At 41.2% G+C, this 13486-nt stretch overlaps 1 protein-coding gene across 1 annotated transcript in view; it reads right to left on the bottom strand.

The window, feature by feature from the left end:
- Catsperb (cation channel sperm associated auxiliary subunit beta) overlaps window positions 1-13486 on the bottom strand; it is a 185433-nt gene that overhangs the window by 92529 nt on the left and 79418 nt on the right. Inside the window, exons 7-11 of the mRNA XM_013349585.1 lie at window positions 6836-6931; window positions 6591-6709; window positions 5659-5691; window positions 903-969; window positions 443-489 (exon numbers count right to left, since the gene is read on the bottom strand). Coding sequence (XP_013205039.1) covers window positions 443-489; window positions 903-969; window positions 5659-5691; window positions 6591-6709; window positions 6836-6931 — 362 coding nt within the window. The remainder of the gene's footprint in view (window positions 1-442; window positions 490-902; window positions 970-5658; window positions 5692-6590; window positions 6710-6835; window positions 6932-13486) is intronic.

Here is a 13486-nt window from a genome sequence, read left to right as displayed (position 1 = left end):
CACACACACACACACACACACACACACATGAATACAGTGATCTTTTAGGACATGTTCTTACTATGTGAACCTAGGACGGCCTAGAATACATAATCTAAATTCACATTGAATTTGTGATTTTTCTGCCTTCACCTACTGATTATACTAGAATTACAGCTGTGTGTCACCACATCTGGCTCCCAGATCATAGGTTTAATTCTTTAATATTTATTCTTTTCTTCTCGGTGGATCAATTTCAGAAGGCACTTCAAAGAAACATTCTTCTCTGGCGTGGATTACTTGGCTTTAACAAAGTAAGTGTCTGCTGTTAAGCCTACAAGGAGACACCCCTAGGGGTGGATAAGTTTCTCTGTGTGATTAGACACCATATTTTAGATTAACAACAATTCTTACACTCATGCTTAACAAAATTTCCTACCTTTGAAAGTTTTCTATATCATACCTCACTCAGGGTCATGTTTCTGTCGAAAGTGATGGTAACATAATCAGCTGGAAAGCACAAAGGAGCAGAGATTACGAACAGCATCTACACTGTAGACTTAGGAAGTGTTAGTGTTAATGGCGTTGCCTTCACAGAGTCCAATGCCAGTCATGTGCCATCTATTAATGCATCTCTGGACACAGTTCTCTTGCGATTAGGCAGGTGTTCACTCCCCCTCATTTAAGAGAAGCTGTCAGTGTGAAGCCCAGGGGAGCCTCAAGCCTGCAGTGTTCCTGTTTCTGCCCCCTGGGTGTTAAACCAACAGCAAATACATACCCCTACTGAGCCTGCTCCTCATTTCGGGGTCATTAATTCATACAGAATAGTTATCTTCACATTTTATTCATTTGGGGGTTTAATGCATTTTAAGCTATATATAATCTATAGTGATAAAAGTCTGTTAAGATATCTTAAAATTTACCTTCAAAACCTTCTCTGTTTGCAAAACATTTTTCATTATACCACAGTTTTCCTTTGACATAGTCAACCTATATAAATACATAAATGAAAATGTCAACTAGGTCATATCTGGAGTTAAGAAAGCAACTTACTTTAAACATTCCAAAGTTTTGGTCATTAGTGGACGTGAGGAAATAAAGACAGAAAACTACGCCCGTAAGAGGTTGCAGAATGGGGCCAAGACACTAGAATGCACATTGTTGAGTCGCCACAAAAGAAATGCAAAGGCCTGATGATGTTCTTGGTTATGAAGTGTCTTTCCAAACCCCCAGAAGAACCTTAAACCTTCACCGCTGTTAGATTGGGGCATACACTTAGTTTTTAATTCCACACTTGCTGTAACAGGGCATAAGGAGTCTGGACAACAGGCAGATAATGACAAGTAGCAGCAATATAAAGGCTTTGCAAGTTGATCATAGAGAAGTGGTGACAAATAAGAATATTTCTGTTGGATAATAACTATAATAAGGTGAGAAACTTTGTTAGAGGAAGATTTTGAGTTTCCAGCTGCTATTGAGACAAAGAAATCCTTATATTTTTATAGATAGGTCAGTGATAAAATTGACATACATTGTTGATGGAAACCAAAAAGAAATAATGACATCTTGAAATTTGAAGGAAATAATCGGATCTAGAAAACATCATATTGAGTGAGGTAACCAAGACTCAGAAAGACAAATATATGTACTCACTCATAAGTGATTTTTAAACATAAAACAAAGAAAACTAGTCTACAATTCACAATCCCAGAGAACCTAGACAACAAGGAAGACCCTAAGAGAGACAGACATGGATTTAATGTACATGAGAGGTAGAAAAAGACAAGATCTCCTGAGTAAATTGGGAGCATGGGGACCATGGAAGACGACTGAAGGGGAGGGGAGAAGAAGGGAGAGGAGCAGAAAAAAAAATGTGTAGCTCAATAAAATCAATTTTAAAAAGTGTCCTGAAATTGATCATGGTGGTGGTTGATACAAAATACCATAGAACTAAGCATGTTAAAAAGATAAAGGTGTTGCCATACAAATTTTACCTTGGTAAAACGCTAAGCAAATCATAAGGCTTTTTAAGAGTGAATGACCGATGACTTTTTTGAATTATACTATATTATCACTCAAATTAAGCTGTTAAAATAAAACTTTTGATTTCTCACAAAAGCCTCCAGATTTTAGGGTACCATACTTATCATTATTAATCTTGGCAATTTTAATACTGAATCTTTTTGGGCAATGAACTATGCCTCTTCCTTCTGTTTAGACTAATTGATGATTTCTTTTCCTACATAAATCCATACTGAAACAGTCGATTGATTGTCCTTAGGGATGACTTAACTCATATGAGGCTGATCTCATACCAAAGATGAGTCCAGAATACTGTTCTGATCCAGAGTCACAGGTTAAGAAGGAACACATGACTTGGATCACATGAGCAATGAAAAATCAACCTTAGAGATGATGGAAAGCATTTATTCCTTTGGGACAGGCAAAACGGTGGCTACAAGCCACCTGGCAGCTATTCTTACCAATGGTGGAGGAACAGTTACTTAGAGTAAAGTTACTAGTGTAAAGGACACACCCAAATCTGAGGACAGAGCCCCTTGGACGCCTGCTATTCAAGGGAATCCAGGTAGCTGGAAGTCAGTCTCACCCTTCAAATTCCTATGGTTGCTAAGAGGATAACATGGATAGGCCTGGGAAGGGAATTAGATGAGACCTCTTGGTGAAACTGAGGGAGAGGAGGGCAGTCAAGGGGAGAGGGATAAGAACATGAAGGAACAACGAGATGGTAGAAGTGGGAGAGGAGCAGAGGGAGAACAATGAAAAAGGTATCCTGATAGAGAGAGCCACTATGGGGTTAGGGAGAAACCTGGTGCCAGTGAAATCCCCAGAATCCACAAGGATGACCCCAGCTAAGACTCCTAGCAATAGTGGAAAGGGTACCTGCACTGGCCTTCCTCTGTAATCAGATAGGTGCATACCCTGTCAGCCTAGAGCCTTCATCCAGTAAGTGATGGAACCAGATACAGAGATCCACATCTGGGATCAAACTCCAGGAATCCAGTCAAAAAGAGCAAAGAGTGAATATATGAGCAAGTGAGATTAAGATCGTGAAGAGGAAATCTACAGAGACAGCTGAACCAAGCTCGTGGAAACTCATGAACTCTAGAGCAACAGCTGCGGAGCCTCCAGGGGACTGACCTGGGCCCTCTGCATGTGGGAGACAGTTGTGGAGCTTGGTCTATCTGAGGGGGCCTTGGCAGTGGGACCAGGATCTAGCTCTGATGCATGTGCTACCTTATTGAAGCTCATTCCCTAGAGTGGGATGCCATGCTCAGCCTTAACGCAGAGGGGAGGGGCTTGGTCCTACCCCAACTTAATGTGCCAGGTTTGGTTGACTCCCCATGGGAGGAATGGATGGGGAATGAGCTGGGGTGAGAAGGCTAGGAGGGGCAGGAGGAGGCGTGGGAGGGACAACTGTGGTTAGAATGTAAACAATAAAAAATAAACAGATAAAACAAACTCTAACAGAAAAGAAAACCCCCTATGATTCAAAAGAGCCAACAGCTTTCTCTCTTTTGCTGAAACCAGTTGTGTTTGGCTTCTGTCATCTGTCTTCAGGAGGCTCTTTGGAGACAAGCCTCCCGGAGGCGATTAGGTAAAAGAGTCTGATGCCTTTCCTCCTCTGAAGGAGCCTGGAGAGGTGAAATCAGCACCCTTACAGGAGAGAATCCAGAGATGTAGCTCCAGCCCTTCTGTCAATTAAGGGCACAGGGAGGAGACAGCTGTCTGTGAACCAGGGACTGGGCCCTCACCAGACACTGAACCTCACCAGCCAGCCAGTGCTCATCACTGTTTTCTTCATTTTTTTACTTTCTGCTTAGTTGAAACACGCATTCTCTTTAATTTCCTCCAAACATTTAGAAATGTTTCTTCATCCTAACTTCTGTTGTGACACTAGTCTACATCCACGCAATGGCTATGCTATCCTTCATTTTACTTTCCTTTTAATTACAATTGTGGAAGGAAGCCCCAGAAAGTGTTTTTGTGCTGTGTAAACTCCTAAATCCATCTTGATTGCCTCTCTTTTCTTTTTTTTCTTTTCCTTTCTTCTGTGTCTTCTTGTTTGTTTGTTTGTTTGTTTGTTTTGAGATAGTATTTCAGTCCTGGCAGTCCTGGTACTCATCATGTAGACCAGCCTGGCTTTGAACTCACAGAGATCTTGCCTGCCTCTGCTTACCAAGTGCTGGGATTAAAGACGTGCACCACCACACCCTGCTTTCTTTTTCCTTTTACTATCTCAGGGTCAATGACAATGATCATGGTAGTAGATCAGTGAATGCCCATGATTTTATTAGCTAATTTTTGCTGCTCTGGTACAGTTCCCCTCTTCACCACTAGCATTCTTGAACATCTCCTGTTCTTAATGACTGTGTCCCATTGGGACCTCAGCTGACCTCAGCTTTTAGAACACATGGACTCTAGCAGTGCCTGACTGAGGGAAGATAGCGCAGTGCTCTCTGCTCCTCTGAGTCGCTGTGTCCATACAGTTAATTTCACCACGGAAGCCTTCTTCCCCTGAAGGAGTCCTTCAGCCTGTCACTTCAGGCTCTGGGAAAGCTCAGCTTCCCCTTCTAGCAGTCTTCTCCCTGCTTCCTCAAAGCCACCCTCACTGATGAGAAAAACTATTCCTGGAGTGAGATCTGAGGGTCAGCTCTCTTTGCAGGATCCTCTGCCTTTCCTTTGCTGCCCTGTGTTGCCATGAGCCATGATCTCATTATTTTAGTCCATATTCTATTGTTTATACAGAGTAACCTAGTTTGGGAAAATCATTTCCATACTCCACTTCAGTAAAACAACAAGTAAATGTTTGTATCCATTGAACACGTTGGTATTGCTGGGAATTGAACCCAGAGCCTGGGCACGCAGGGCAAAGACTCTACCATTGAGCCACATCTCCAGCACACTAACATTTTTGATTGGCAGTGGGCCAAATCCGAGCACGTGGATTTGAGAGAAGAGATAAAGTATTTCCATTGGTTCCTTCCATCGTGCATTTGTTTTCTCTCCTGATTTCCCAGTTCTCTGTTTCTCTTTTCCTCCCACCAATACTTTGATATTATAATTACTTGTATTTGGTTCCGGAGAACTAAGTGTGGTTTCTTACTTGTAGTGACTGTGTACAACACAGGACAGAATGGAAGGGGACATGCCAAGGCCTGAGAATGAATATGGATAATTTTCCTTGCAGTTTCAAAACTGACAGTGCATGTTCATGTGTTGAGACTGGCCTTCTTGAATGTGACAGACTGATTTTGCAACAGAGAAGGAAGCAAACTAACAGAGGAAAAGGTGCCCCAAGAGGACAGAAATGGAGTTGTGGTCATTTCTAATGGCAGTTTTTGTCCAAAAATGGAAGTGCTCCTTTTTCTGGGTAGATACAGGACAGGTGGATTGGGAAGTAAAACTTTTGCCAGATTCCAGGTCTCACCCTTCCCAATGGGGCATCTCTGTGCACAGCATGCCTGAGCAATCTCCACAAGCCAAGAGAGAATCCACCAGAAAAAAAGAATGGCTGCCAAAATTAGAAGGTTCTAATAATTATGGAAAATATGCTTTTAGTTTAAACTGAAAATAATTTTATGGTAGCAAGAAACATGTAGACTTTGAATTATTGCTTTCCAAGTTGCCAAGTGAATTGTAGGAAATCAAAAGTCTTACCCTTTCAAAACCACAAAAGTCTGCTCTTGAAAGCTGGAGAAGAAGGAAGAGGAAGAAAAAAAGTTAAAAATTTAGTTGCTTTTCAGAAGGTGTAACAAATCTTTTTATTTTAAGCTATAACACACACACACACACACACACACACACGGGTTTCTTTTGTATATCAGCAGATATATGGCCCCTGAAGGATACTGTGGCTTCTCATCAGTCTCTTGATGGAACTTCATTGTATGTATATAGCTCCATCTCAGTGAATATTTCTCTTCTCTTTGTCCCAGAGTTATGTTGTCTTCTATTTTCTTCCTCTGTCTTTCTGCCTGAGGAAACTTTCTAATCTCTGTAGTTAGACCTGGATGAAGAGTCTCAACTTCATTTTTCCTCACCTCTTGGTAGAATAAATCAGTTGCCCTATCACAGACTTTCTCAACAGGATTGGTTCCCGGTTGATGAAGGGTCTGCTTTGGTTTTTATTTACTTGTAATGTTGCACATATATGGAGATAGCAGACATTTCAATACACTTGTACAGTGTGTAATTGTCTTATCAGGAGAGTTGGCATCTCTATCATCTTAGGTGTGTATTATTTCTTTGACAACATTTAATTTCTGTTCATTTTAATATAACATTTAGCCTTGTAGCATTTTAGAAACACAACATGCAATAAATAAATAGACAAGTAGATAGAGAGATGATGTCTTTCCTATTGCATTTGTTTAAAATCTACTAGGGATGGTCCAGCAATAAAACTAATGCCACTTTTACTTATACTTCAAATGCTATGAAGCAAAGGAAAAAGATGTGCTATCATACTTTGAGTCTTTTTAATTTTTAGTTCTAAGATATACTATTCATAAATCAATTAAAAACTGTTTCTTTTTTATACCACAGAAGATATTAAGAGTTATCAATAGGTTGCAAAGAAATTTTCATACCTGTATTCCTGTAGAGACTGGATAACGAAGATCACTACTTACAAAAAGACCCAAAGAGGTAAGGATGACTAAAAAATGATTTGTTAACACCATATCTATCAATGTCAGTCCTTTATGTTCTGAAGGAGGAAATCAAATCACATAATAGGTTAGAAATAGTGAGTTTTTTAGAAAGACATTTCATAAATACTGAATGAGTTTCAAAATAAATGAAATATGAGGATAAACACAGCCAAAAAATTTACCGTCTTTAAGATGTGAATAGATGTTTTCTGTCAGGTCATACCATTTGGTTTTATTATAATCCCAAAATCCAGAAATGGTAACTCCTATGAAAACACCTACCACGAAAGAAAAAGAAATCAGAGCCAGGCAACTTTGCAGAGCTCAATACATGAACACAAACCTGCTCCATCTTCTAAAATAGGCTCCTCCACACTGAATTAGTCACAGCTCTATAGAACTGACAGTGTGAATCTATACCATCTGTCTGTCTGTCTGTCTGTCTATCCATGGAACATACGTTTAGTCATCAAAAATCCAAATTTCCAAATGAAAACAAACACATATGTGTAAATGTTCCAAATAGATACATATTATATAAAGGGGATTAATTAGAACGGCATTCAGGCTGTAGTCCAGTTCAACAATGGCTGTCTACCAGTGGAAAGTCCAGAAACACAGTAGTTGTTTCGGTCCACCAGCCTGGGTGTCCCAGCTGGTCTTGAGTATGTGCTGGAATCCTGAAGAAGTAGGCTCTACTGCAGTGAAGGAATGCACTTGCTAGTGAGGGCGAGGGCAAGCAGGCAAAGAACAAAAGCTTCCCTCTTCCGTGTTCTTCACGGCACCAGAAGGTATGACCCTGATTAAAGGTAAGTCTAGCTACTTCAAATGATTTAATTAAGAAACATTCCTCACAGGTATACCCAGCACTTCGGGTTTTACTTGATTCTAGATGTAGTGAGGCTGACAAGGAAGAATAGCCTACATGAGTCCGTTCCTTGTCAATCTAAGAAACAGTCATATCTCCTATGTCATGCTTAATTTCGAAAGGAAACCAATAACCGGGTTATAATTATGCCTCACATGGTATAACTTTCCCACCAACAACCACAAACACATTATATACTTAACCAGATCATAATTTGGCCTAACATGCTATAATACCTCACACAACTGCAAACACATTCTAAATTTTAGGATAGGTGGGAATGTTTCTTGAGGGATGTTCTTTTAGTATCTAAAAACATGAATATGAAAACTTAAAAACCACTAATATTTATTAATTGATGTTATAGTGCATATAAAGAAATCAAGAAAGAAAACACAAATATCTGCAAAAAGACATTCTTAACAAAATATCACAGCAATTGTAATTCTCATTTCTTCAACTGGTCACATGGCCTTTGGATTTATAGCTGTTTTTGCCTACTACCCTTTCTGGTATTTCCTCTACCCTCAGCAAACCTTTGGAAGTCTTGGCACTTTTCCTAGAAGATTGATCCATATCCTCATTCCTGAAGGGCCTGTTTTCACTGTCATCCTGCCTGAATTAGTTGTTGCAACTTCTTCTCGACACTAGTCAAAGACCCCCTAAAGGATCTTCTGCATTCCAGACGTAATTTTTCTTACCTCCATTGTGGAGAAGCAACTCAATTTTCCCTTGGTAATCTGAATCAGTCACCACTCTTAACACTGTTACTCCTTTCTTAGTCTGTAGGGTTAAGGGCAGCCAGGGCATAGTCTGAGCTTCCAGTTCAATGGAATGCTGTTGAGTCTCCTGGCAGGAGCATTCTTCCTTCTGGAACCAAAACTGCTAGGCCACCAGAACTTAAGGTCATGGGGATAAAAAGCAAAATTTTGCTAGTGGGTCACTAGGGGTCAAAGTGAGTGGAACAATTCCTTTTTCCACCATGTGATCCCTGAACCCCATAGATCCTGGCTATGGGAGAGACTGTACCATATGTCTGCTGTTGATTCAAAGAATATACCACCTTCTGAAGGCTCTTGACCCACCTAATCTGTGCTATAACTGTGTTTTCAAAAGCTCATTCCATCATTCTGTTAGGCAAGCTGCTTTAGGCTGCTGAGATTCTATTAAGACCAGTAGATTATATGATCATAGGCCTACTCTCCCACTTCTCTGGTTGTGAAGTAAGCTCTTTTGTTAGAAGCAATAGTGTATGGACCATGAGGGTGATGGATAAGGCATTCCTTGAGTTCGCAGATGGTGGTTTGGCAAAAGTATTGCACGAAGGAGACAGAAAGGCAAAGCACTGTCCTTTCTCTTGAGAGGAAGTTGTCCAATGTGGTCAACTTGCCACCAGTTCGATAGCTGCTCATCCTGGGGAATGGTGCCATATCTGGGGCACAGTGTTGTTCTTTGCTGTTGGCAAATCCGGTACCCAGCAGCAGCTGTGTTCAAGTCAGCCTTAGTGAGTAGCAGTCTGTGTTTTCAAGTTCATGTGTCACCCCCATCTCTGCCACCACAGCCACTTTGTTAAGGGGATCTTTGGGTAATGACAAGGATGGGAGGGCAGAGAAGCTAACTAGCCATAGACTGGACCATCCCATCTACTTGGTTATTGAAACCGTACCCTCTGAAGTCACTTTTTGATGGGCATTTACTTAGGACACAAGAATCTTCGCAACCTTCATCCGTTTGAGGAGACCTATCCACATCCTTCCTTGCCAGATATCCTTCTCACAAGGTTTCCAACCATCATCGTTCCAATCCCTGACATCTAGCTCATACAACTCATGAACCAGTGAACCATCACACCTCCAGATATTTCTCATTCAAAACAAAATATATGACAATGCCGCAAGTTTTTTTCAACTGAGATTTCCCTTTTCTGGGGCCTTCAGGATTGTCCCAGAAAGAGGTTGCAATGCTACAGCTATCTACTTCTGGGTGGTGCCTGCTTAATGTGTAGAACCATTGGAAAATCGGGCCCTGGTCTTCTCTTCCTTAGTCAGTCGGGCGATGGTGGCGCACGCCTTTAATCCCAGCACTCGGGAGGCAGAGACAGGCGGATCACTGTGAGTTCGAGACCAGCCTGGTCTACAGAGCTAGTTCCAGGACAGGCTCCAAAGCCACAGAGAAACCCTGTCTCGAAAAACCAAAAAAAAAAAAAAAATTCCTTAGTCAGCTGATCAGGTCACATCCCAGGAGGATATATGTACATACTTGGGAGCACGGAGCATTGTAATGGGAGTGGGAACCACAGGCATTCGGGAAACTTCTTCCTGTTATTTACTTGTGCCTTCATAACCTGCTTAGGGACCTGGAGAGATGGATCAGAGGTTAAGAGCACTAATTACTCTTCCAGAGGTCCTGAGTTCAATTCCCAGGAATCACATGGTGGCTCACAACAATATGTAATAAGGTCTGGTGCCAGAAAGATGAACATGGTATGTACTCATTCATAAGTGAATACTATTTGTGAAGCAAAGGATATTGGGCCTATAGTTCATGATCCTAGAGAAGCTAAGTAACATGGTGAACCCTAAGAAAAGCATACATAGATCAACCCGGAAAGGGAAAATAGTTAAGATTGCCTGACAAAACTGGAACCATGGGGGGAGGGGCTAAGCAATAGAAGAGAGGATGCCCAAACTGGTCTTGCCCTGTATCAGACTGATGAATATCTTCTCATGCAGCAACTGATGGAAACAGAGGCACAGAGCACTGGACTGAGCTCCCAAAGTCCAGTTGAAGAGTGGGAGGAGTGAGAATATGAGCAAAGAGGTTAAGACCATGATGGGGATATCCACTGAAACAATTTACCTGAGCTAATGGGAGCTCACCAACTCCAGCCTGACAGGGAAGGAACCAGCTTAGGACCAAACTAGTCCCTCTGAATGTGGTTGACATTGTATAGCTGGAGCAGACTGCAGGGCCACTGGTAGTGGCACCAGGATTTATCCCTACTGCTTGTACTGGCTGTTTGGGAAACTATTCTCTTTGGATGGATACCTTGCTCAGCCTAGATATAGTAGGGTGGGCCTTGGATGTTCCCCAAAGCAATGTGCCTTACCCTCTCTGAAGACTGGATGGGGGAAGGGATGGGAGGTAGGTAAAGGGAATAGGAGGAAGGGAGGGAGTGGGAACTGGGTTTGATATGTAAAATGAAAAAAGATAGTTTGTTTTCTTTTTAAAAAATAATAAATTTTTTAAAAAAGAAAATAAACTAAGCATAAAGTAAAAAGATCTGGTGCCCTCTTCTGGGCTGCACGAACACATGCAAAAAGAAGCCTATATATGTAATGAATAAATAAATCTTTTTAAAAAAAACAGAACTTGCTCAGGCTTGATCACATATATCCAATTCCATTTGATAATAGATCGCTGCTGTGAATATTTTACTTCATGGCTTAGTGGGTCACCAAGCTCATGATGGGTAGCTCAGTTTCCATGGTAACTTGGTGGCCTATTGTCAAATGTTCAGTTTCCACTAAAGTCCATTAGCAGGCCAAGATCTGTCTCTCAAAGATAAAATAGTTGGCTAAAGATAATGGTAGAACCTTGCTCCAATATCCCAAAGGTGCCTTCCGTGGTTCTCACATATGGCCCTGCCAAAGGCTCCAAACAGCATCCTTATTGGCCGCTGACATCTCAAGTATCATTAGGTATGTTGTATCATATGGCCCATGAGGTAGAGCAGCCTTCTAAGCAGCCTGGACTTATTGAAGAGTCTTCTCCTGTTCCAGGCCCCATTCAAAGCTAGCCACTCTCTGAGTCACTTGCTATATGGGCAAGAGTAACACATTCAGGTGAGGAATGTGCTGTCTCCAGAATCCAAATAGACCCACTAAACACTGTGCTTCTTTCTTGCTGGTGGGAGGGGCCAGGTGCAAAAACGTACCCTTCACCTTCGAAGGAATATTTCTGTGTGCTTCACACTATGCAGCTCTAAAAACTTCACTGAGGTAGAAGGCCCTTGAATTTTGGGTGAATTTGTTTCCCATCCTCTGATATGTGTATGTGTTATTACACCAATGTGATATTTTATGGAAAGTCCCTTCTAAGTAATGACACAAGACAGGTGAGTTAATATATCCTTGAGGTTGAACTTTAAATTTATACTGCTGGTCTTTACAACTGAAAGCAAATTGCTTCTGATGGTCCTTATTGACAGGCACCAAGAAAAAGGCATTTGCTAGACAAATAGATGTATACCATGTACCAGGAGATGTGTTAATTTGGTCAAATCAGGACACAATGTCTGGTATAGCAGCTGCAATCAGAGTCATTACTGATAACTTGTGATGTGTCATTCTCCAAGACACATCTTTTTTCTGCACTGACCAGTTAGGAGAGTAAAAGGGGGATGCAGAGGAAACCACCACCCCTGCATCTTTTAAGTCCTTGATGCTGGCCACTCCTACTGGACTGAGATTTTTGTCTTCCACTCACTATTTTTCCTGGTAAAGGCAACTCCAATGGATTCCATTTGGCTTTTACAACCATAATAATTTCTGTTCCATAAATCAGGACCAATGGGAATTCTGGCTACTTCTCAGTATATCTATCCCAATTATACATTCCAGAGTGGGGAATAACAACATGATGATTTGGGACCTACTAAGTCTTCAGTCAAAATTCCTCCATTAATCACCTCCATAAAACCTCCATAAACCCCTTCTTTAACTGGAGGGCCACAGTGCTTCATGAGCTCACTGGGAATCAGTGTCAGTTCTGAACCAGTATCCAGTAGACCCCAAAAACTCTGATGTTTTTTTTCTTTTCCCTGATGTGGGAAGTCTTTTTGTATATGTGTTGCTTTTATTAGTTAATAAATGAAGAAGCTGCTTTTGGCCAATGGATTAACAGAATATAGCCAGGCTGGAAAAGATATAGAGAGAAAGAAGGCAGTCAATGAGACGCCATATAGCCACTGCCAGGGATAGATGAGCTGGAACCTTGCCAGTAAGCCACAACCACGTAGGGATGCACAGATTAATAGATATGGGTTAAATTAAGATGTAAGAGTTAGCCAATAAAAAGCTGGAGCTAATAAATCAAGCAGTGATTTAATTAATATAGTTTCTGTATTGTTGTTTTGGGCGTCTGGGCAGCCAGGAAACAAACAAGCAGCCTCGTACTACAAATTGGTGCTCCAATGTGTGCTAACTAAATCCACATAAAACCTGAGAGGGCTTGGAAAGTAATTCTAGACACTAAAAAACAAAGTTTAGTCACATTTTTTTCAGATGGGCTCTGCTTGCTGGCAGCATGCTGCAGCTCCTTTAAGAGAGGTTTTCCTGATTCACTGGTAGCAAAAAGAAAAAAAATGCATGGTTTCAAAATGGTGGCTTCCTGTGCCGTACTTCCAGGGCTAACTCTGGATCTTTCAGGAGGCCAAGTACTTGAGTGGGGTTTGTGGGCAGTGTGCTGCAAGTTACTTGGTGGCAGCATGGGCCAACTGGCTACCAGAGTCGAGGTGATGAGCATGGCTCCCACCTGGCAGTCTCAGAGGCAGTGAATGAACTTCTGCCACATTGGACTGGGCAGAGCAAGCAGGCAAGGCTGTGTTTGCCCTAGCAACACCACCACTTAGGTTGTTAAGAATCACTTAGCATTTTAAGAGGATGTCCTGGTCAGAAAAGGATTACAGATATGCAATAGGACAGATTCAGACATACAAGACCTCTAAATGGATCATACTGTTGGATAAATGTATATAGGCTTGGGAGAGAGAAGAAAAAGAGTATAGAAAGTTATAAAAAGAAGTAAATCATTTTAAAAAACAAAACAAAGTCTTTAAGGAGACAGAGTAAGACAGTCATAGAGGAAAGGAATAAAAAAAATAAGTCATGTAAAGATGGAAAATACACAGACTCTGGATTATGTATATTATTGTGTTTCCTTTGAATTTTTGACTGTGAATGAG

This window comes from Microtus ochrogaster, chromosome 1 (assembly GCF_000317375.1).
Source record: "Microtus ochrogaster isolate Prairie Vole_2 chromosome 1, MicOch1.0, whole genome shotgun sequence".
NCBI lineage: Eukaryota > Metazoa > Chordata > Mammalia > Rodentia > Cricetidae > Microtus > Microtus ochrogaster.
This window is presented reverse-complemented; position numbering and strand designations above follow the sequence as displayed.